At 48.5% G+C, this 24,335-nt stretch overlaps 2 protein-coding genes across 6 annotated transcripts; one reads left to right on the forward strand and one right to left on the reverse strand.

Annotated features, from left to right (window-relative positions):
* Positions 1-833: 833 nt before the first annotated feature.
* On the reverse strand, positions 834-22,667 carry LGALS3 (galectin 3). 5 transcript variants are annotated; one of them, XM_048949210.1, is made up of 6 exons: positions 22,459-22,571; positions 3,080-3,102; positions 2,384-2,668; positions 2,087-2,175; positions 1,686-1,854; positions 834-1,121 (listed from the first exon to the last, which is right to left on the reverse strand). In XM_048949210.1, exons 1-6 carry the CDS (start codon positions 22,529-22,531, stop codon positions 966-968), a joined length of 795 nt encoding a protein of 264 aa, XP_048805167.1. In that variant the 5' UTR covers positions 22,532-22,571; the 3' UTR covers positions 834-965. The 5 variants fall into 5 exon arrangements, with proteins under 5 accessions (XP_048805167.1, XP_048805165.1, XP_048805169.1 ...); XM_048949208.1 differs by lacking the exon at positions 22,459-22,571 and adding an exon at positions 4,074-4,177; XM_048949212.1 differs by having other exon boundaries at positions 835-1,121; positions 2,384-2,620; positions 22,459-22,563.
* Positions 7,673-17,846, forward strand: LOC125695518 (disks large-associated protein 5-like). The gene is made up of 12 exons (XM_048950077.1): positions 7,673-7,938; positions 8,181-8,299; positions 8,382-8,511; positions 8,882-8,967; positions 9,424-9,584; positions 10,107-10,199; positions 11,718-11,937; positions 12,955-13,186; positions 13,535-13,592; positions 15,124-15,235; positions 15,668-15,717; positions 16,612-17,846. The coding sequence occupies exons 1-12, from the start codon at positions 7,673-7,675 to the stop codon at positions 16,732-16,734; spliced, it is 1,650 nt and encodes a 549-aa protein (XP_048806034.1). The 3' UTR covers positions 16,735-17,846.
* Positions 22,668-24,335: the final 1,668 nt, after the last annotated feature.

Consider the following 24,335-nt stretch of genomic DNA (forward strand, 5'->3'; position numbering starts at 1 on the left):
ACTGTTACAAAAGGCTGTGGGATGTGTTGGAGAGATCCTAAACAACTCCAGTAGTGGCTCTTACGTTGTTGTTCTGCAGACAAGACTGGAAGAATGTTCCCTCTTCTGTGAGTCATACTTGATTTACCAGCGTGACTCATGTGCTGAGCTTGCCAGTAAACCTCCACCCCACCCCTGAAACTGCTCTTGGCTGATGGAGAAGTGCTGAGGTGGGAGAAGAACCACAGGGCTCATGCTCTGTGTGCTGGGGGGTGCAATGTATGTAAGGAGTGCATCTCCCTCGGGTTGGAAGTGTGACAAGGATATGCAGATTTAGGCCACTCTAAGCAGCTGTGCAGGCAAAACAAGAAATGGAGAAGGGGGGCAGTTTTGCTTCCTCCAGCCTTAACTCTGAGCCCCCTCCTGAAATGCCTTGTCTGATCCTGACCAGAACACTTGAGCTTTCAGTGTTCTCTGGTGTTGCTTAGTTGCTTAGGTCACTGAAGTGGCACTTTGTCACTTATGCACAAACCTTCCCAGCCTGGCTATGCAATTCCTATTCTCCTGTTCCCCCTTTAGAGAGAACCAAAGCACCACTTTGCAGCACTACTTTGATACAGGAATGACTGCTCTACTAACAGAGGAACTGAGGCTAAAACATTGATCAGTTATCTGGGACTTCCAGCAGTAATCTTCAGCCCTATCTTAACTCATTCACAGGACAACTGCCTGTAGGCTACATACAGCTTTCCCACATATTCTTCCTGCAAATCAGAAATGATTCATAGTCATTATCCTCTGGCAGAGGTTCAAATTCTAAAGCAAGAATTCGGCTTCTTCCACATCCAAATACAGCTTGCATCTTAACCAAAACCAAATTTTACTTGTGAAAATGCTTTATTGCTTCAAAATAATCAGACAGGAAGGCACTCCTGTTACAATTCTCTGAAGAGTGCTAGACTTGTGTTAAAGGCACAGCTTGCTAATTAAATCATGGAGGTGAAAACGCTGGTGAGAGTGATGTCCCCAGCAATGCAGAGCTTGGTGATCTCATTCAGCTTCTTCTCACGGAAGCCGTACTGCAGCAGGTGAGCATCGTTCACTGCTACCTTGAAGTGATCCCCCTCACAGAGCACCTGGAGCTGAAAGAGAAATGCAAAGTGAGCCAAATTGGAACCATCAGCTGCAGGAACACCAGTGACCTTTGCCTTCCCCAGAGCCCTGCTGTGCTCATCTTCCTTGATGATTCAGCTGCAGTGTCTGTCCCATGACTACGCCTTTCAAGCAGCATGAAATGCAGGGAGGGCAGAGTGCACCCGTTTGTTTGGCAGGAGAAACAGACTGGGGAGAGAGCTGGAATGCACTGCAGGTTTTAGGAGGAAGTTCTTCAGCCAGAGGGTGGTGAGGCACTGGCACAGGTTGCCCAAGGAGGCTGTGGATGCCCCATCCCTGCAGGCATTCAAGGCCAGGCTGGATGTGGCTCTGGGCAGCCTGGGCTGCTGGTTGGTGACCTGCACACAGCAAGGGGTTGGAACTGGATGAGCACTGTGCTCCTTTGCAACCCAGGCCATGCTGTGATTCTGTGACAATGGATGCCTTACAGCAACCTGCCCAATAGCTGCTGCACAATAACAGCACCAGTAGGGAGAATGCAATAAGAAATGGGAATAACAGATTTTTTTTTAATTTCTTTTCTCCATTGTTACCTTGAAGGGGGCTCCAGGTTCAAATGGAAATCTAGGAGCTGTTCTCTCCTCTTTTCCCCAGCTGTTGTGGAACATTGAGTTACAGACGATGACCCTTTTGCGGTCTTCCTTGAAACGGGGGTTAAAGTGGAAGGCAATGTCTTGCCCCCTCTTGAAATCCAGTGAAAACCTGCAAAGGCAATAATCTGTGAGCTGCTTTTTCTGCAGAAGACACGAGCTGTCTCCCAGGGCTGCTGGAAAGCAGCAGCAAGCGGACAAAAATGCACAGGGCCCACTGGGTAACAACAGGGCAGTTCTGGAGGATTTGCATGGTCGTTTTGAGTCCCGTTTGATTTCACAGAAGGTGGGTGCTATTCAGAAAGTGAACTCTGCCCCTTAACGCTATCGCAACCCATCCGTACCTGCTGGGGTTTGGGTTCACAGTCCCCGTGATGGTTATGAGCATGCGAGGCATGAGTCCTGCTGGTAGAGGAAGATCGTAGGGGACTTTCTGGAGAGGACAGAGATTTTGGTGTTAGCAGAACAGCATGTTGGTGAGCAGCACAGGCCTGACGGTCAGGCAGGGGCTGGGTGTTGGTGTGACAGCAGTGTGGCTGCTCATGCAGCTCCTAAAGACACACACCCCAGGTGCCACCCACAGCCGAGCACAACGAGCAACCAGAGAAAGCAAAAGCTTTCAAATATGTCTGAGCTGTTACCAGTGGAGCAGCTGGTGCTCCGGAGAATGGTGCAGCTGGTCCTCCAGAATAGGGTCCTGCTGCTGCTGGTCCTCCCGGATAAGGCCCTGGTGGTCCTCCAGGGAATGGTCCGGGCGGTCCATGATGTGGTCCAGGTGGTCCATGATGCGGACCAGGTGGTCCATGATGCGGTCCCGGTCCCCCAGGGTATCCGGGGTATGCCGGGAAGGCCCCAGGACCTGGGGGCTGGTTCCAGCCCTGGGTTGGGGGGGCACCAGGGTTGTGAGTAGGCAGGGCGTCAGAGAGCTGGGGATGGAGGGGAGAGTAGGAGGAGAAAGACAGGCAGCATCCGGTAGGGCTGCCAGCACCTGGCCTTCATGGCCTGCGCGACGCCAAGCGCTGCGTCTGAAACGGCCAGGAGCCCCAGTGGTGCTGAGAGCCCAAAAGTCCCTTAATGCTCCTTGATTGGTGTTACATGGATTGGTAACAACGCGGAATCGTAGAATCACAAAATCATTAAGGTTGGAAAAGACTTCAGAATCACCATTCTCACTGCCCACATCCCTCACAACGCATCCCCACGGTTCCTAAACGCCTCCAGGGATGATTTCCTCACTGCTCCCTGGGCAGCTGGGCCAAGTCCCACCACAAGTCCCCACCTTCACGCAATGACCACCATGGGGCCCCTGTGTGTTTGTTCAAGAAATCAATACTCACAGAGAAACCGTCCGACATTTTTCCTACAACAAAAAGGAGATCGTGAGGTCATTTTGTGCCCCTCCCAGGTTACACGGCTGTTTGTGGTTCATCACCTCCATCATAACCGCTGCTGGGCCCAGAGGTGCCACAGAATCCCAAACCCAAAGGCCCAGCCTGCAGCTGGGATGGGATGGGAGAGGAGGGGTCCTACAGGGGGACCCCCTGTGCTGTTCCTATGGGAGACGTGTGGTCTGCAGTGGGGTTTGCAGCCACCCCAAAAGGCGAAGCTGCGCCATGCAGAAATGCTGCGGCCCGGGGCTGAATGCCTGCTATCAAAGAGTGCATTCATAAACCAAGAGAGGAGAAAGAAAAAACAAACAAACAGGGAGAGGCAGAAATGGGAGGGAAAAAGGAAAATTCCAAAGGGAAAGCAGAGAAGTCTAATTCTCTTCAAATGAAACACTGAGCAACACAAAGGTCTGAGTGAACCTGCTTCAGCAATACGGAAATCACGCCGAGTTTCCCCAGCACCAAACCCTTCCCCCAGCAAAAGGCAGCACAGAGCCTGCGTGACTTCTAAGCAGTCCTGGAGCAATGACTTTCAGCTGCCCCAACCTGGCAGTGCAGATATTTGCCTTCTGCTTTTTCCACCCCTCTGCTTCCCAGGGTGCAGGACCCAGTGCTCCACTAACTGCAGGCAGCCCCAGCACAGCCAGGCAGGTGCCAACGAACCCCACGAGTTCTGAAAGTCCCACTTTATAATTCGCAGAGCGGTTAAGGTTGGAAAAGACCCCCTAAGATGGCTGAGTCCAACCATCACGTCGGCTCCTGCCAGGCTCAGCCTTTGCCACGCATTGGGAAACCATTTGGGAAAAGGATTTCGAAGCAAAGCAACCTCGATACGTGAAGGATGGTGGGCAAAGCCGTACAACCCAACTCGCCAAGGATGGGAGCTCTGTCCAACCCCGGACCCCCAGTGCCAGCACTCAGCCCCTTCCCGGAGCTCCCTTACCTGCAGGTGTCGGGCCGTGTAGCAGGGCCGGGTGTCGGGCTGCGCTCTGGGGCTGGGCAATATCCCCACCCATAGCTGCCCCAGCCCCGGGGCGGAGCACCGAGCAGAGCCCAGCCCCGCGGGCAGCACGGCACGAGGACACCCGCGGCGTCCCCTCCCAGCTGTTAGGAATGCCACCCCACTGAACACGGAGGAATCGGATGCATTGAAGGTTCCAACTCACTGCTGGGCCATCGCCCATCCCGGCGGCGCCCGACGTGAGTCATAGGATCATAGAGCCATAAAACCACCGAGGTTGGAAAAAGACCTCAAAGATGGAGCAGCAGCTAACGCCCAGGAGCCCAGCACAGCACGCTGAATCCACTCCTGGAGTGATGGCAGCGCTGCTTAAAGCGGGGTGAAAGGCAAAGATGTGCAGGAGTGCTGGAATGCTTTTGCTGTGCAGGCAGGCTGAGGGTGCAGCCCAGGACGGAGGGCTTTTCCAAGAGGTTCTGGTGTTTTTCATCTCCTGCTGCAAAAGTGTTGCAGCTTCAGTTACACAACAGACACAGTGTTACAAAAGCAGAAATGAAAACAGGAAACAGAACCCGAGCGTGGGTTCATTCACAGAATCACGGAATGGCCCGGGTTGGAAGGGACCTCAAGGGTCACGAAGCTCCAACCCCCCTGTGCCATGCAGGGCCACCAACCTCCACATTTCACAGCAGCCCAGGCTGCCCAGGGCCCCATCCAACCTGGCCTTCAACACCTCCAGGGATGGACGGGGCATCACAGCCTCTCTGGGCAGCTGTTCAGCACCTCACCACTCTCACAGCACACAACTTCCCCTGACATCCAACCTCCATCTGCCCTCCCTCAACTCCAAACCATTTCCCCTTGTCCTGCTGCCATCTCCCCTTTCCAAGAGCTGACTCCCCTCCTGTCTGCAGGCTCCCTTCAGGTACTGCAGGCTGCACTGAGCTCACCCCGCAGCCTTCTTTTCTCCAGGTTGAACAAGCCCAGCTCCCTCAGCCTGTCTTTGTAGGGGAGGTGCTCCAGTCCATCATTCATCTGAATGGGCTCAGAAAGCCTTTGCATGCAGTGCTGTTGGGCAGCTGCAGCATCAAGGAACTGGAGAACTGATGGGTTGGACCACGAGGGCCAGAAACATTCTCCAAACACAACTTGCTTCCTCCTGAGTTTATCTGATGGCATCATTTTGTGGTAATCCAGAAACAAAAGCAGAGCTGATCTGTGGAGCTGAGTGCTCACCCCACCCCTGGTGCTGTTTCACAGGACATCCTGGCACCACCCGCCCTAAGACAACACAGCACTCAGCGTTTCCCTTTGATAGGCTGCCCTGCAATCATCCACAGAGCTTCAGTCTACTTAATTGTGTTTATTGAGGAGATTTCGTGTCATTGCCTCGTAGCAATATTTACTGTATGACTGCCATCTGGGTCAATTAACTGCATGCTCTGTTAGCTCAGGTTAAAAAGGGAGCAGAGGGCAAACAGGTTGCAGGTATGCTGAAGAACTGCACAAAACCAAGCAGAGGATGCAGCTCTGGGCAGCCTGGGCTGCTGGTTGGTGACCCTGCACACAGCAGGGGATGGAACTGGATGAGCACTGTGCTCCTTTGCAACCCAGGCCGTTCTGTGATTGTACAAAAAATGAATTCAGAGACTGACCCAAAGCTCCTGTGCCCCTTTGCAGCCACCAGTGATCACAGGCTGGAATTACCAACCCCTTACCATCGGTCCCAGAATGCTCCACACTGACCTATAGCAAGACTTAATGCCTTATAGAATCATAGAACCATTCAGGTTGCAAAAGATTTTGGAGATCCCCAACCTCAACCAACCCCTGCCGTGCCTGCATCCCTCAGTGCCACATCCCCATGGTTCTGGAGCACCTCCAGGGATGGTGATCCCAGCACTCCATGGGCAGCTGTGCCACCGCATCACCACTCTTTTGCAGAAGAAACATTTCCTCACATCCAGCACGAAGCTGTGTGCTGCTTTCCATCATTCCTGGGGACACCGAGTCCTGCAGAGACAAAAATCCCAACCTCGATGGCAGAGCTATCTACGTGGGCTTAAATCACTTCAAACCAAGAAACTGCTGGCTGGAAATGAACAATTCCTGTCTACTTTATAGGGCTGTTTGTTTTTCAGTGAGCCATACAGTCAACCCATAAAATTGTGAACCATCCAGGCTGGCAAAAATGTACAAGGTCATCAAGTCCAACCATCAGCCCTATCACCAAACCCCACCCCTCCACCACCTCCAGGGATGGGGAACTCCATCACCGCCCCACGCAGTGCCTGATCCCTCATCCACATGAAGGAACTCCTCCTGATGTCCAACCTAAGCCTCTCCAGCACAACCCGAGGCCGGTTTCCTCACATCCTATCATTTGACACCTGAGAAAAGAGACCAACACCTCCTCAGCGCCAACTTCCTGCCTTTGTGGCTCCTAGAAAACGAGAGCACAGGCAAAAAACCAGCACTTTGTGGGAGCAATTTGTGTCAATGGAGACTACAGGAACCCCCGGCCCCCTCCAAACCCAATGCGGTTTGATGCAGGTCTGTGCAAAGAAGCAAACTTACAGTGCCATCTCCCAACCAACCCAAGGGCGCTGTGTGAAGAATCACAGCATGGCCTGGGTTGCACAGGAGCACAGTGCTCATCCAGCTCCAATCCCTGCTGTGTGCAGGTCACCAACCAGCAGCCCAGGCTGCCCAGAGCCACATCCAGCCTGGCCTTGAATGCCTGCAGGGATGGGGCATCCACAGCCTCCTTGGGCAACCTGTGCCAGTGCCTCACCACCTCTGGCTCAAAAACTTCCTCCTCATATCCAACCTAAACCTCCCCTGTCTCAGTTTAAGACCATTCCCCCTTGTCCTATCCCAGAAGCCACCACCATCCCCAGCACCACCCCACACGGCAGCCCTCCTTACCCCAAACAATGCTGCCAGGCACTGAACTGCTGCAATTGTCTCCTTCCTTTTTAAATCCATTGAGTACGTTCAATGAGGATGTCTCAGAGCAGAGGTCCCCCAGGAGGGCTCTCAAACAGCAGCACTGCCCTCTGCTGACTCCGGCGGGGCTCTGCTCTGTACGTGCAGGCAGCAGCTCGTTCACTCAGCACCCGAGCCGTTTAGAGCAGGTAGCAGACGAGCAGCTTTTGCTCGGTGTCAGACGCTGAGGAGCAGCAGAGCACCATTCAATGATGCTACAGAGCTCAGCGGTGCTCAGCTCCTGTGCTGAGGTGCTTCTGCTACCGTGCTGTCCAGTTCAATCTCCAAGGATGGAAACTGCACGGCCCCTTTGGACACAAGCACTGCAGCACTCCACCAGCCTCGTGGTGAAGAGGTCTGTTTTACAGCACCACCCGCTGCTTGCTCTAAAACGCTCTCCCCACCAGCTGGAAGCTTCTCTTTAGACCTGAGCTGTGAGCAATGCCCCCCATCCCACACTGAGGATTTCAGCCGTAGCCTCAGTGTCAGCAGAACACAGCTGGCCATAAGAACATCGGCTTGCTCGGCTCCTTCCCAACCTCCCCCCAGGGTCAAACCTTCCCCAGATCCAACAGCTCACCCCGGTGCCCCTGGCGATGGCCAGGGAGCAAAGTCAGCTCCTACGTGAGGCCTTCAGCCATTCTGTGATGCTCCACGGGCTGCTCTGGGCCCACGCCCAGAGAGAGCAGAGAAAGAACAACTCTGCTCCTGGAAGACCCAGAACGCGCTCCTTTGCACCACAGAATTTTGTGTTTCAGCCCTTAGAAGGACTAACAGCCTACAAAGTTACACCCATGACTCCATCTAGGGCAAATGCATTTTTGTCACCTGATGCCTTCTGGGATTTCTCCAAATCTCCAGTGTAAGATTCTTGCTTCTAATAACCTAAAATGCAATGCAGCTTTTGTGATGCTACAGAGGAAGTGGTGTTTCTGTCGTGAGATTCCATGTGTAACAAGTTGTTGATACACCTGATCACAGTTGTTGTGTGAACCGAAAATAGTCTTCAGAATTTTGAGGTCTTGTGTGTTTGGTCATATTTGAGGTCAATTTCTCAACATTTCTTAATTCTTAAGCATATCTTTTTTCTTTTTTTCCCCTTAGTAATACAGTTGAAAAATCCAGTGAAACTAAGGTACAGGAGCCTAATTTAAGAAGTCAGATTTCACCTTCTGATCAAGACATTCAAGAACAGCAAGTGACTACAAGTTTGCAAGGAGAAGGTATCAAGTTCACGTATGGTTTATCACTGTACCTTTTCTAGTTTTCACCAGATTCTGAGTAAATGCCTTCCATATTTCTCAGCACACGAATCAGATAAGGAGGCTTCCATTCAGAGATCCAACGAAACAATTCCTGTATCTACAGAAATGGCAGTGACAGAAACAAAGTCGGGTGATATAAGAGAGCAAGAGCATGATGTGCCCTATTTCAGGTTTGTGTCTATTTGTTTGCCTTCCTGGTTGTCTGTTCTGGGTCCTGAACGAGTAACAACTTGCAAACAGTAGCTTATGATGGTTGATGTCTGTCAGTAGCAATTTTGGTGGTCATCATTGCTGTCTTTCCTATTGTTAGTGCAAGTAAAGAATATGAAATTCTGAAGACTAATGCTCCATCCTGTGTACATAAAGCTTGAAAGTAATATAAATTACATTACAGCTAGTCTTAACTGAAGCAATCTAATGGGTTCTGCTCAAAGACTGTGTAACTTGTCTGAAAGCAAAAGGGGAATAATAATTAACAGTTACAAATAGTGACAACAGTTGGAACATCCTCAAATTACTTTTCTCATTATTTATTTTAAGAAACATTCTACAGTCTGAGACAGAAAGACTGATGTCTCAGTGCCTTCAGTGGGATGGAAAACTTGAGCTGGACATTCCAGAGGATGGTAAGACTGAGCTGTGATAGGCATAATTAGTAATAGTAGGCTCATCTCCTAATGTTACATCTTAAGTGTGATGTTTGAAGTGACAGTAGTGAATGCTGAGCTGCTGGTAGTTAATGTTGAAGTGCCTCTTGCTTTTCTGTGAAGTCTAAGTATGTCTGAATGCATGAGATTTAAGAAATATATATAAATGTTTTAACTTGCCTGTGCTTTTTTTATTTTAAAGACTTGCAGAATTGGTAGCAATTGTATTTTTATTTTGTTTGAAAGGAAGGTTAGAGGATTTCAGTGGAGAGATGGGCTGCAAGTAAACTGCATTGCAGGTCTGAGCTTAGTCTAAAGAGCAAGCAGATTCCAAACTCTTCAGTTACTTATTTATATCAGTTGTGGAATGATGGCTTATTCCAGTATATTCTAAATACATTCTAATTTCTTCCCTTGGTTTCTTGTTACCATCAGCTAAAGATCTCATTCGCACAGCAGTTGGTCAGACAAGACTGCTTGTAGCAGAAAGGTTTAAACAGTTTGAAGGACTGGTGGATAACTGTGAATTCAAGCGGGGTGAAAAGGAAACGACGTGTACAGACTTGGATGGATTTTGGGATATGATTAATTTTCAGGTATGTCCTTGCAGGTTTACTTACTGTAATAAATACACATGATGGAGGTACTTACCAACAATGCAGTGAATCTATTTTATTCATTTGAATATTCAGACTCAGATATTTTTTTCTGTTAAAAATGTGTCCTTGCTGAACGTTTTGTAGCAGTGAATAGCACCAGCTGGTATGCTGTGGTTTTAAACTTCATGGACCAGTTAAGCAATCTTTTGTAGAACCAGTTACTGGAAAAAGATGTCTTACTTAGGCTTGCTGTATCTCTGGGGGCAGTTCAGGTTTCTTCTGGTCATCTGCTGGTTTACACAGAATCACAGAATTGTAGGGCCTGGGGGGGACCTCTAGAGATCATGGAGTCCAACCCCATTGCAAAGCTTTAGTTTGCTTTGGTGTTTGAAGCAGAAGTATTTAACAAATAGAAGCATGGCTGTGCATTTCATCTAACTTCCTAAACCAGTGGTTTTTTGTGTGTGAATGTTGTAAATCTTGTAAATTAAAGTTGGACTTCTCTGGGATTTCCAATAGATTGAAGATGTGAATAAGAAATTTGATAATCTGCAGAAGCTTCAAGATAACAAATGGCAACCAGTTGCTGTACCAGGCAAAGAAGCTGTCAAGGTACGTATGGCTCCTAAAGCATTCAGATACAACGATGTACTGAGATATTTAAAATAATTGGTAAGCTGTTGGAGTCCTGAATACTTTTCTTAAATGAAAGTTCCTTTTAATGCCCTGCTTATAGATGTTGGTGATGATCAAAAAGTCCAGTGAAATTCTTCTCAAATTTCACCTTCCTTCCTTGCATCTTGCATGTGTGCTCAGAATTGGTGCTTTTGGTACTAGTTGCTCCTTTCTGTTGGGAAGATTAGAGCTGAGAATTAGCAATGGCTCATGGAGTCCTTGAACTCTTTGTTAGTAAGACAAATGAGTTAAATTTGAAACAGAAATTTACCCTTTGGATGTGAAACATTTTCTCTGAGCTGCCAGTGTTGGCACTGATGTGTCACAGGAATTTAGAAGTGCCTGGCAGTTTGAAGCAGTGAGTGCTAAGTGATAAAGGTGACTTATTAAGGTAGGACCATGGGCAGCTAATCCTCTGAGCATTAATAGGTCTGACACTGCCCCAAATGTGGGATTGATTATTGCAGAATAGGCTTTAATGTAGGTTATTTTATTGACATTTTGGTCTGGAATATAGAATCCTAGAATGGCCTGGGTTGCAAAGGAGCACAGTGCTCATCCAGCTCCAACCCCCTGCTGTGTGCAGGTCACCAACCAGCAGCCCAGGCTGCCCAGAGCCACATCCAGCCTGGCCTTGAATGCCTGCAGGGATGGGGCATCCACAGCCTCCTTGGGCAACCTGTGCCAGTGCCTCACCACCCTCTGGCTCAAAAACTTCCTCCTCATATCCAACCTAAACCTCCCCGTCTCTGTTTAAAGCCATTCCCCTTTGTCCTGTCACCATCCACCCTCATAAACAGCCATTTCCCTCCTGTTTATCCAGTCCCTTCAAGTACTGGAGGGGCACAATGAGATCTCCCTGGAGCCTTCTCTTCTCCAAGCAATATGTAGCTGTTCTTAATCACTCAGCATTAAGAATCATGTTCACATTGCCTGAACTCCATGCCATTCCTCAAGACTGCTCAACTGATCATAACAATGATGTGAAGATCAATAAGAAACTCCAAACATGGAACTGGAGGAAGTGTAGTCTTACATCAGCTGACCATAAACGTCTCAACTGTAGTTACTGTACACGACACAAAACTTCCTTTGAAATATGAATGCCAGGAGAGACTTCACTGCTTAACGAGTGTCTGCCCATGAGTTACTTTATGTCCGTGCCACTAGGAGTCCCTGCACCCCACTCTTTTCAAAAACGTGAACTACAGCAGTTAGAGAAAGCACTAAGGAAAATTTATACCAAGTATTTGTGAGCTGAGAACTTGGTGTGAGAAACTGACTTAAAACTGCCATTGTAAATGAACCTTGGCAGATAAATGGCAGACCAAGACTTTCTGGAGATAAACAGAGATCTTGTCTCTAGCAGAGGCCTGCTGCTGTCTGTGTCCAGCAGCCTCCTGGATGTTCACGTGCAGCTATTTGCCTGAAGCTTCTATTTTCTTTCTATTTCAGAAGCAGACTGTTCCAAATATGGTCTGTAAACCAAAGCTGGGAGCAGCTGGAAGGACTGCTGCCCGAAAGAGGCTTGCTGCTGTGAAAGCTGCTATGAGGGATAAAATGAAGCAGGATGGAGTTGCTGATAGTGCGTATCAGGATAAGCAACCGGAAGTAGAAAAAGTGGTTTTTGAAGCAGGATTTTTCAGAATTGAAAGCCCTGTAAAAAGCTTTCCAGGTGGGTGAAGCTTAATCATTATTTCTCTGACCTGAAAATGCTGAAGAGATTTGAAGCAAGCTCACTGCAGACAGATTATGCTGTTTATACTGGATATAACTCCAGTGCTAGGCACAATTAACGTTTCATCTAATGATTTGTTACGTCAGGGAACCAAAGTAAACCGTTCTGCATGATTGCCATAATTGCTCAAATCAGCACGATGTGAATTCTTTACCTACATACAGAGTTACAAGCAGTTGTATCCATTTTTTTTCTTAACGTACGTTTAGCAATGAAATTTTCATCTGGGCATTCCTAGACTTAGCAGGCAGCACGTTCAGAGTCAATGCAGGCTGATGGCTTTTATTTGTAAGATAGGAATTGGAATTAGTGTGAACTAAATTTTGCTGGCTTCCAGCTTGCAAATACAGCACACCTGTAATCAGAATTCATGTGCAACAAGATTGCAGTATATTCCAATCTGCTAGGAAAGCTGCTGGGAGCTTTTCTTGAGCAGAAGCTCCAAACAAGGCTGTAATTTGGGCATTTATCTTATTGCAATCTGTGAAGCTCGTGCTTTCTGTGATCCTGGTTTAACAGCTGCGCTGCTTCTCTCCCCTATTTCAAGTGCCAAAGATGATTTTGAGTTTCCAAAGATTCTCTCAATGAGTGTTATAAAAATCAATTAGGAATTTATCTTTTTTAATTCTATCAAAATTATATAATATGAGATATTGAGTTTCATGACAAGAGCTTCCACTGCGTAGATCTAATGAGAACAGCAAATCTCATTGTTTCAGGTTCTGTGTGAAGAGTAGTTGTGCTACATTGCTGAGCTGGTGTAAAGGTAGCTTTGTAACTTATTGCTGTGGTTGCCACCACATCATTTTTTCAGTTTCTGCTTGCAGTGTACAGAACAAATATAATATTTATGTAAAACACACAAGAAAAAGTAGAGTGTTACCAGCTAGAATCCTAACCATTCCATCTTCTGGAAATTGCTGTTGTAACAAAGCTTTAAATGCTCTTTTTCAGGTTCACTTTCAAAGACGCCTCGCAGATCAGGGCAGCAGACTTGGGAAGGTCTGACAGCTCCAAGATCATCCAGGAGAGCTTTGCTGCAGGGCAGCTCTGTGCCTTGTAACCCTGAGGATACAACTGCAAAACAAACGACGCCACTGCTCGAAGGCTGCCACCCAGCACAGCGTTTGGAAGTGCACCCATGTCCCACTGAAACAACTCTCCCTGGTGGTTTTCTTGAACAAAGGTAGCCACGTTCAGGCAGCTGTTAATTGAGCTTTGTGCAGCTAATTGTACAGTTTCAATTAGAAGAATTAATCTTAATGTCCATTAAGTGTTAACCTTCTTTCAGTGGGGGAGGGACAAAGGTTGTGAAGTTGTTCTGCCTTTTCCATCCCTCAAGCAGACGTTAAGAGCTCTGCCCAAATGTCGTCTCATTGCAGGCTAGGAGTTTGGGGGTTTTTTGTCCAGAAAACTTTATATAGCTGACTTGTGCCAAACCAGCAAGCAGAATTGGAAAGCTCATTTCAAATCAGTTGTGCACGTTGCAATCTTTTGATTGAGAAGAATTAAAAGATTGTTGTTTCTCTTTCAGCATTTCCCCAGCTGCAGAAGAACACAATCCTGTTGCTGGCGCAGCAGAGGGCACCTGGGTAAGTCATGCTTAGTTCATGTATGTCCTTTAAACATCTTTCTACTATTAACTGAAGACAAAGAGTGACAGATATTCACATCTTAAGTGGGTAGGCACCTTGATTCATTATCCTTGTGTGCAGAACAGTGATTTGATGCTTCAAATCTACCTATTGCAGCAGCTCTCGTTGCCTGAGGAAATTCAGTGCTGTGTTCAAAGCTTTTCCACTTGCTACTTTCTTGCCCTGTCCCACTCAGGATAAGGGTGCCCAAGTGCCCAAACCTGATCTGCTGGTTTCACAGTTGGTTTTTATTAGCCCTGGGTACCTGGATATCTGATCAAACATTCAAAGTACCTTTGGTGTTCCTCAGGATGAGGCGTTTTCCTGTTCTGTAGGACACAGATTAGGACTGCTGCAGCTTTCTTGCATTCTCTCTATTTTTGGAGCTACCTTTTGGAGCTCTTGTTGGCTCTGCTGTATGATGCTCATCACTTGTCCCAGCACAGCTCCTTCAAGCCCCCTCCTGTTTTTCTGGTGTGAATTTTTAAATGGATTTGCATTTGGGGGGCTAAGCCTAAAAGGAATAATAGTCTCTAGCTCTCTGGGTCTCTGTTGCCACATCAAAGCACAAGGCTGTTAAACTGTTCAAAGGTGCAGCAAGAGCATAGTTGGTAACACAGGCATCAGAGTTCAGGAATCTGTGTCCTGATGTGTCTGTGGGCTTGGTGATATGCCAGCTTCTGAGTAGCCATTGAAGTCCAGAATGCAGCCTCCACAGTAGTTCCTTTCATTGGGAATCTAGGGTCTTCATTTTTGTTACTTCTTGGATCTGTACATTGCTGCAGCAGTGTTTATATATACATACATGTGCACACGTACATGCTTGTGTTTTAAAGTCTGTTACTGTTTGCTCTTCTTTTTTTCTGCTGTTTTCACAAGTCACATGAGGAATTACTTGTTGGTGATGCTACTATCTGGAGAATCTGGCAATCTGTAACATTTGGTATTGCTGGTGGTATTTTTCTGAGGCAAAGTCTCACAAGAGAACAACCTCAGAATGCTTTTTGGCACTTTAAGTTCAAAATCCATTTGTGGAGGAATTTCCCTATATGCTCTTCAAAAGATAATCCCATTTATGAGGGTGCTTGGCAAATAGTTCACGGGAAATAAATCGCAGTGTTAAGCTCACAGCTTTGCTTTTCCTGACCTTTGTACAAGCTCAAGTTCAAAAGCTCTCTCTCCTAAATTGCCAGTGAGACCTGTAGATGTCATGTATGAATTGTTTAACACAATACAGATGTGTTGGTTGTTGTAAACTCGCTTCCCTTGAATGTCCTGGCCACCTCTTCTCCTTTGTGCTTGCTGCATCAAAGCTACCAAAGTGCCTTTTACAACAGACAAAACAGAAAAGGAAGCTTCCTGGTGTCATTCAAACTGCTTTATGTCCTGATTGCGCTGATGTTTTGCTTCTGCCTCTCTGGGAAGCAAACACAGCTGACATCTGAGCTCTACAGAGGGTTAGGAACAGTTAAAATTCCTGTTTTTTCAGGTGCTGGAAAACTGTAGCAGTGAATTAAAAGCAGTGGATGACATGGAAGAGATGGAACTGTCTGCTCCAGAGCAACAGGGCCAAGATCCCACCATGTGCAGCCCAGAGAAGGGTACGTGCACTGGGTTCAGCTTCACTCAGCCTGGAGAACCAAAAATGCATCAGATGGGTACACATCTTCAAGCTGTTGCAGTTTGTGGTATTGCTGGGTTATGTTTGTTCTACAGACTTTATAGTCTAAATATTACTCTTTGAAATCACTGCTGTTGTAGCTTTGTGAGTCTGTGTGTGCTTGTAGCAAAACCTGTGTTTGTTAGCATGACTTATGTGTGCTCTGCACATGAACAAACAGTTCCCATGGCTTCCCTATGTAGTTGCCCTGTGGTACATGAAGCAGAAAGCTTCTAGAAGAGGCTTGCAGTAGAAGTAGTTGCCAGCTGATCTGTTTTGCTTCAGTAAATGCAGGAAACAATACTGTTTTTTCAGCCTTAGCAATATCAGGCTAACCCTCAGAAGAAAATAACAAAGTGTTCTTATTTTTCAGACATTTTCTTGAGAGATTTGGCTTCCATTGACAGAAATCCTTCAGATACAGTAAGTTGACCTTTCAGTTTATTTGGCTACAGTCTGCTTGTTAACAATACCATTAACCTTTTCTGCAGAATCAGTTTCTACATGAAGTAAATTAAGCTCTGGAGGGTGATGTTATCAAACCAAAGCACACAGCTTACTCTAATAAATGCAGGCCACAATTCCTGTCCCCTTGTTCTGGCTCACACTCATTCCTCGTTGCACACATCAAACACAGGACAAATTGAGACTTGTAACAGAAGAATGACTGATCTCTTTGGGCTGATCACTAAAATGACTTCTCTTGTGGATTTCCTTGTAGATATTTACTAACATAATGAACCACCTGACCTCTTCCTTCCACTTACTTGGAGTTTTCCAGCTCTGTTCCTTCCCATCTCTATAGTTTTATCTTCTGCAGACAGAAGCAAGGTGCAGCAAGGAAAAACAGATGTACAAAAGCTTTCAAGCAGCTAAAAGAACTTGGTTGTACAGCTTTCTTGGTCTCAAATAGAAAAAAAAATCCTCTTTAACTTATAGATTACTGCATTAAGTAATGACTGCCTTCATAAAGGACCACCTACTGGCTCCTTATTTTCTGCCTAGAAATAAGCTTGCAGGATTCCTTAGGAAGGCCATGGAACTTGAAGTGGTGAATGACTTCTTCAAAGCGACATGCACAGCTCCAAGCACCACATAAAGACAAGGACGTGAGCATTTCTGCATCCACCAAACTGCTGTGCATTTCAGGAAGGGTTTCAGATTTCCCTGGCAGGTCTTTGCTGTGCATGTTGTGAAGCTGCAGTGTGCCCATAGGGGGTTTGCCATTAGCTTGTTTCGTGTGCCCTTGCAGTGCTGGTTTGTAGAGCAGACACCAGTTGCTTCTGAGTGCTTATTTCCCACTGATTTCTCCCATAGCCCATGCTGGATGCTGAGCTTCCCTTCACTCCAGTCAAGAACAACGTCCAGAAGTTCACAGCAGCTGAAAGGTTCAGTGACCTGATTGTATTTTCTCCTCTTTCTCCCTCTGGAGAAAAATGAATGACTGGAAATTTGAAATGAATAAATTCTATTCAGTAGAAAACAGAAGCTGTCTGGAACACCATCTGCAACCCCTGAGCTGTGTTCTTTGTGACACCTGTGCTATTTTTGAGTGGAACTTGGTAGAAAACTTGGTAACATTTCTGCTGTGAGCAGTGGTGCAGTCACTGCACTGTGCATATTGCTGTGCAGTTTGCTGGCTTTACCTCCTGCATCCAATGAAATATTCTGAAATATTCTTATTTGTTTATAATTTCATGTATTTCTTGTCTCAGAGTTATAAAACTGTCCACCTTAATTCTCTTCTGTCTTGGCTTTAATTACTTTGTGAGTTGTTTTTATGAGATGGGATATGGGTTGTGTAACAGACATGTTCCATTAGCTGCTCCTATCTCCATTTGTGATGAGGGCACCTCCAGAGGTGCCTGTTATCTACCCCAAAGCACTGTTTTGTATTCAGTGCTGTTGCAGCCTTTAGCTCCAGTACTCTGTGCATTAACTGCACCTAATCAGCAGATGGGATGAGGTTAGATTCTTTCCTTTCCTGTGGGATTTTTCCTATTGCCTAACAATCACTTGCTTGAATTTCTGCTGTTAACGAAGCATTTCAAAACCAGATAATATCTATTCCTTACAGTGTGTTAATAGGGATGGATTTTTGAAGATGCTCAGTGCTGAGCTGTGTCATTAAGTACCTTCAAGCTAAATTCCATTTTCTTTTTCATCTGGCAGTCCCTTAACCACTCTCCTTGAACGTTTGGCTGTTAACCTCAGCTTCCTCTTGCATCTTTCTCTCATCTGGACTAATCTATTTAAGCACAAGGAGTGTGCCAGTTCCTGCTACTCCAACATGGAGTTTATATGTAGTAGAATACCTCCAGTTCTTATATTTTTAAGAGGTGCCTGATCAGCCTGCTTCTTGTGATGCTGTTCCTTGTGTGCTGCACACATTCTTCCACTGGCCTTTATTGTCAGCTGAGCAAATGCCACACAAACCCTTCAGCAGAAGGCATTGTTGTTACATCTGGGGCTTTGTTGTTTGACTGCAGTTCTGACTTGGAAGTTGTGTACTGATAGCACTGAAATAAATGGAGGAAGCTGACCTGACCCAGGTTAATGTGCTGGAATGAACTTTTGGTTTTATAGATAGCTTCAAAAAGATAAAAGGCAAGTCAGTAAGAGCTCTTCACAGAATGGCCCGGGTTGGAAGAGACCTCAAGGATCACAAAGCTCCAACCCCCCACCACAGGCTGGGCCACCAACCTCCACATTTCACAGCAGCCCAGGCTGCCCAGGGCCCCATCCAACCTGGCCTTCAACACCTCCAGGGATGGACGGGGCATCACAGCCTCTCTGGGCAGCTGTTCCAGCACCTCACCACTCTCACAGCACACAACTTCCCCCTGACATCCAACCTCCATCTGCCCTCCCTCAACTTCAAGCCATTTCCCCTTGTCTTACTGTTATCCACCCTTTCAAAGAGTTGCCCCCCTCTTTATAGGCTCCCTTTAGGTACTGAAGGCCGTACTTCTCAGTGTTCAGAGCTGCAATGAATAGTGGTAACAGTGGCTCTACTAGTGGTGTGCCTGTCCTAGGCAAGAACTTTGAACATTGGGGTTGTTGTTTGGCAACTCCATGGATAAATGAAGCAACTGTTACAAAAGGCTGTGGGATGTGTTGGAGAGATCCTAAACAACTCCAGTAGTGGCTCTTACGTTGTTGTTCTGCAGACAAGACTGGAAGAATGTTCCCTCTTCTGTGAGTCATACTTGATTTACCAGCGTGACTCATGTGCTGAGCTTGCCAGTAAACCTCCACCCCACCCCTGAAACTGCTCTTGGCTGATGGAGAAGTGCTGAGGTGGGAGAAGAACCACAGGGCTCATGCTCTGTGTGCTGGGGGGTGCAATGTATGTAAGGAGTGCATCTCCCTCGGGTTGGAAGTGTGACAAGGATATGCAGATTTAGGCCACTCTAAGCAGCTGTGCAGGCAAAACAAGAAATGGAGAAGGGGGGCAGTTTTGCTTCCTCCAGCCTTAACTCTGAGCCCCCTCCTGAAATGCCTTGTCTGATCCTGACCAGAACACTTGAGCTTTCAGTGTTCTCTGGTGTTGCTTAGTTGCTTAGGTCACTGAAGTGGCACTTTGTCACTTATGCACAAACCTTCCCAGCCTGGCTATGCAATTCCTATTCTCCTGTTCCCCCTTTAGAGAGAACCAAAGCACCACTTTGCAGCACTACTTTGATACAGGAATGACTGCTCTACTAACAGAGGAACTGAGGCTAAAACATTGATCAGTTATCTGGGACTTCCAGCAGTAATCTTCAGCCCTATCTTAACTCATTCACAGGACAACTGCCTGTAGGCTACATACAGCTTTCCCACATATTCTTCCTGCAAATCAGAAATGATTCATAGTCATTATCCTCTGGCAGAGGTTCAAATTCTAAAGCAAGAATTCGGCTTCTTCCACATCCAAATACAGCTTGCATCTTAACCAAAACCAAATTTTACTTGTGAAAATGCTTTATTGCTTCAAAATAATCAGACAGGAAGGCACTCCTGTTACAATTCTCTGAAGAGTGCTAGACTTGTGTTAAAGGCACAGCTTGCTAATTAAATCATGGAGGTGAAAACGCTGGTGAGAGTGATGTCCCCAGCAATGCAGAGCTTGGTGATCTCATTCAGCTTCTTCTCACGGAAGCCGTACTGCAGCAGGTGAGCATCGTTCACTGCTACCTTGAAGTGATCCCCCTCACAGAGCACCTGGAGCTGAAAGAGAAATGCAAAGTGAGCCAAATTGGAACCATCAGCTGCAGGAACACCAGTGACCTTTGCCTTCCCCAGAGCCCTGCTGTGCTCATCTTCCTTGATGATTCAGCTGCAGTGTCTGTCCCATGACTACGCCTTTCAAGCAGCATGAAATGCAGGGAGGGCAGAGTGCACCCGTTTGTTTGGCAGGAGAAACAGACTGGGGAGAGAGCTGGAATGCACTGCAGGTTTTAGGAGGAAGTTCTTCAGCCAGAGGGTGGTGAGGCACTGGCACAGGTTGCCCAAGGAGGCTGTGGATGCCCCATCCCTGCAGGCATTCAAGGCCAGGCTGGATGTGGCTCTGGGCAGCCTGGGCTGCTGGTTGGTGACCTGCACACAGCAAGGGGTTGGAACTGGATGAGCACTGTGCTCCTTTGCAACCCAGGCCATGCTGTGATTCTGTGACAATGGATGCCTTACAGCAACCTGCCCAATAGCTGCTGCACAATAACAGCACCAGTAGGGAGAATGCAATAAGAAATGGGAATAACAGATTTTTTTTTAATTTCTTTTCTCCATTGTTACCTTGAAGGGGGCTCCAGGTTCAAATGGAAATCTAGGAGCTGTTCTCTCCTCTTTTCCCCAGCTGTTGTGGAACATTGAGTTACAGACGATGACCCTTTTGCGGTCTTCCTTGAAACGGGGGTTAAAGTGGAAGGCAATGTCTTGCCCCCTCTTGAAATCCAGTGAAAACCTGCAAAGGCAATAATCTGTGAGCTGCTTTTTCTGCAGAAGACACGAGCTGTCTCCCAGGGCTGCTGGAAAGCAGCAGCAAGCGGACAAAAATGCACAGGGCCCACTGGGTAACAACAGGGCAGTTCTGGAGGATTTGCATGGTCGTTTTGAGTCCCGTTTGATTTCACAGAAGGTGGGTGCTATTCAGAAAGTGAACTCTGCCCCTTAACGCTATCGCAACCCATCCGTACCTGCTGGGGTTTGGGTTCACAGTCCCCGTGATGGTTATGAGCATGCGAGGCATGAGTCCTGCTGGTAGAGGAAGATCGTAGGGGACTTTCTGGAGAGGACAGAGATTTTGGTGTTAGCAGAACAGCATGTTGGTGAGCAGCACAGGCCTGACGGTCAGGCAGGGGCTGGGTGTTGGTGTGACAGCAGTGTGGCTGCTCATGCAGCTCCTAAAGACACACACCCCAGGTGCCACCCACAGCCGAGCACAACGAGCAACCAGAGAAAGCAAAAGCTTTCAAATATGTCTGAGCTGTTACCAGTGGAGCAGCTGGTGCTCCGGAGAATGGTGCAGCTGGTCCTCCAGAATAGGGTCCTGCTGCTGCTGGTCCTCCCGGATAAGGCCCTGGTGGTCCTCCAGGGAATGGTCCGGGCGGTCCATGATGTGGTCCAGGTGGTCCATGATGCGGACCAGGTGGTCCATGATGCGGTCCCGGTCCCCCAGGGTATCCGGGGTATGCCGGGAAGGCCCCAGGACCTGGGGGCTGGTTCCAGCCCTGGGTTGGGGGGGCACCAGGGTTGTGAGTAGGCAGGGCGTCAGAGAGCTGGGGATGGAGGGGAGAGTAGGAGGAGAAAGACAGGCAGCATCCGGTAGGGCTGCCAGCACCTGGCCTTCATGGCCTGCGCGACGCCAAGCGCTGCGTCTGAAACGGCCAGGAGCCCCAGTGGTGCTGAGAGCCCAAAAGTCCCTTAATGCTCCTTGATTGGTGTTACATGGATTGGTAACAACGCGGAATCGTAGAATCACAAAATCATTAAGGTTGGAAAAGACTTCAGAATCACCATTCTCACTGCCCACATCCCTCACAACGCATCCCCACGGTTCCTAAACGCCTCCAGGGATGATTTCCTCACTGCTCCCTGGGCAGCTGGGCCAAGTCCCACCACAAGTCCCCACCTTCACGCAATGACCACCATGGGGCCCCTGTGTGTTTGTTCAAGAAATCAATACTCACAGAGAAACCGTCCGACATTTTTCCTACAACAAAAAGGAGATCGTGAGGTCATTTTGTGCCCCTCCCAGGTTACACGGCTGTTTGTGGTTCATCACCTCCATCATAACCGCTGCTGGGCCCAGAGGTGCCACAGAATCCCAAACCCAAAGGCCCAGCCTGCAGCTGGGATGGGATGGGAGAGGAGGGGTCCTACAGGGGGACCCCCTGTGCTGTTCCTATGGGAGACGTGTGGTCTGCAGTGGGGTTTGCAGCCACCCCAAAAGGCGAAGCTGCGCCATGCAGAAATGCTGCGGCCCGGGGCTGAATGCCTGCTATCAAAGAGTGCATTCATAAACCAAGAGAGGAGAAAGAAAAAACAAACAAACAGGGAGAGGCAGAAATGGGAGGGAAAAAGGAAAATTCCAAAGGGAAAGCAGAGAAGTCTAATTCTCTTCAAATGAAACACTGAGCAACACAAAGGTCTGAGTGAACCTGCTTCAGCAATACGGAAATCACGCCGAGTTTCCCCAGCACCAAACCCTTCCCCCAGCAAAAGGCAGCACAGAGCCTGCGTGACTTCTAAGCAGTCCTGGAGCAATGACTTTCAGCTGCCCCAACCTGGCAGTGCAGATATTTGCCTTCTGCTTTTTCCACCCCTCTGCTTCCCAGGGTGCAGGACCCAGTGCTCCACTAACTGCAGGCAGCCCCAGCACAGCCAGGCAGGTGCCAACGAACCCCACGAGTTCTGAAAGTCCCACTTTATAATTCGCAGAGCGGTTAAGGTTGGAAAAGACCCCCTAAGATGGCTGAGTCCAACCATCACGTCGGCTCCTGCCAGGCTCAGCCTTTGCCACGCATTGGGAAACCATTTGGGAAAAGGATTTCGAAGCAAAGCAACCTCGATACGTGAAGGATGGTGGGCAAAGCCGTACAACCCAACTCGCCAAGGATGGGAGCTCTGTCCAACCCCGGACCCCCAGTGCCAGCACTCAGCCCCTTCCCGGAGCTCCCTTACCTGCAGGTGTCGGGCCGTGTAGCAGGGCCGGGTGTCGGGCTGCGCTCTGGGGCTGGGCAATATCCCCACCCATAGCTGCCCCAGCCCCGGGGCGGAGCACCGAGCAGAGCCCAGCCCCGCGGGCAGCACGGCACGAGGACACCCGCGGCGTCCCCTCCCAGCTGTTAGGAATGCCACCCCACTGAACACGGAGGAATCGGATGCATTGAAGGTTCCAACTCACTGCTGGGCCATCGCCCATCCCGGCGGCGCCCGACGTGAGTCATAGGATCATAGAGCCATAAAACCACCGAGGTTGGAAAAAGACCTCAAAGATGGAGCAGCAGCTAACGCCCAGGAGCCCAGCACAGCACGCTGAATCCACTCCTGGAGTGATGGCAGCGCTGCTTAAAGCGGGGTGAAAGGCAAAGATGTGCAGGAGTGCTGGAATGCTTTTGCTGTGCAGGCAGGCTGAGGGTGCAGCCCAGGACGGAGGGCTTTTCCAAGAGGTTCTGGTGTTTTTCATCTCCTGCTGCAAAAGTGTTGCAGCTTCAGTTACACAACAGACACAGTGTTACAAAAGCAGAAATGAAAACAGGAAACAGAACCCGAGCGTGGGTTCATTCACAGAATCACGGAATGGCCCGGGTTGGAAGGGACCTCAAGGGTCACGAAGCTCCAACCCCCCTGTGCCATGCAGGGCCACCAACCTCCACATTTCACAGCAGCCCAGGCTGCCCAGGGCCCCATCCAACCTGGCCTTCAACACCTCCAGGGATGGACGGGGCATCACAGCCTCTCTGGGCAGCTGTTCAGCACCTCACCACTCTCACAGCACACAACTTCCCCTGACATCCAACCTCCATCTGCCCTCCCTCAACTCCAAACCATTTCCCCTTGTCCTGCTGCCATCTCCCCTTTCCAAGAGCTGACTCCCCTCCTGTCTGCAGGCTCCCTTCAGGTACTGCAGGCTGCACTGAGCTCACCCCGCAGCCTTCTTTTCTCCAGGTTGAACAAGCCCAGCTCCCTCAGCCTGTCTTTGTAGGGGAGGTGCTCCAGTCCATCATTCATCTGAATGGGCTCAGAAAGCCTTTGCATGCAGTGCTGTTGGGCAGCTGCAGCATCAAGGAACTGGAGAACTGATGGGTTGGACCACGAGGGCCAGAAACATTCTCCAAACACAACTTGCTTCCTCCTGAGTTTATCTGATGGCATCATTTTGTGGTAATCCAGAAACAAAAGCAGAGCTGATCTGTGGAGCTGAGTGCTCACCCCACCCCTGGTGCTGTTTCACAGGACATCCTGGCACCACCCGCCCTAAGACAACACAGCACTCAGCGTTTCCCTTTGATAGGCTGCCCTGCAATCATCCACAGAGCTTCAGTCTACTTAATTGTGTTTATTGAGGAGATTTCGTGTCATTGCCTCGTAGCAATATTTACTGTATGACTGCCATCTGGGTCAATTAACTGCATGCTCTGTTAGCTCAGGTTAAAAAGGGAGCAGAGGGCAAACAGGTTGCAGGTATGCTGAAGAACTGCACAAAACCAAGCAGAGGATGCAGCTCTGGGCAGCCTGGGCTGCTGGTTGGTGACCCTGCACACAGCAGGGGATGGAACTGGATGAGCACTGTGCTCCTTTGCAACCCAGGCCGTTCTGTGATTGTACAAAAAATGAATTCAGAGACTGACCCAAAGCTCCTGTGCCCCTTTGCAGCCACCAGTGATCACAGGCTGGAATTACCAACCCCTTACCATCGGTCCCAGAATGCTCCACACTGACCTATAGCAAGACTTAATGCCTTATAGAATCATAGAACCATTCAGGTTGCAAAAGATTTTGGAGATCCCCAACCTCAACCAACCCCTGCCGTGCCTGCATCCCTCAGTGCCACATCC

Source organism: Lagopus muta, chromosome 6, assembly GCF_023343835.1.
Source record: "Lagopus muta isolate bLagMut1 chromosome 6, bLagMut1 primary, whole genome shotgun sequence".
NCBI classification, from domain to species: domain Eukaryota; kingdom Metazoa; phylum Chordata; class Aves; order Galliformes; family Phasianidae; genus Lagopus; species Lagopus muta.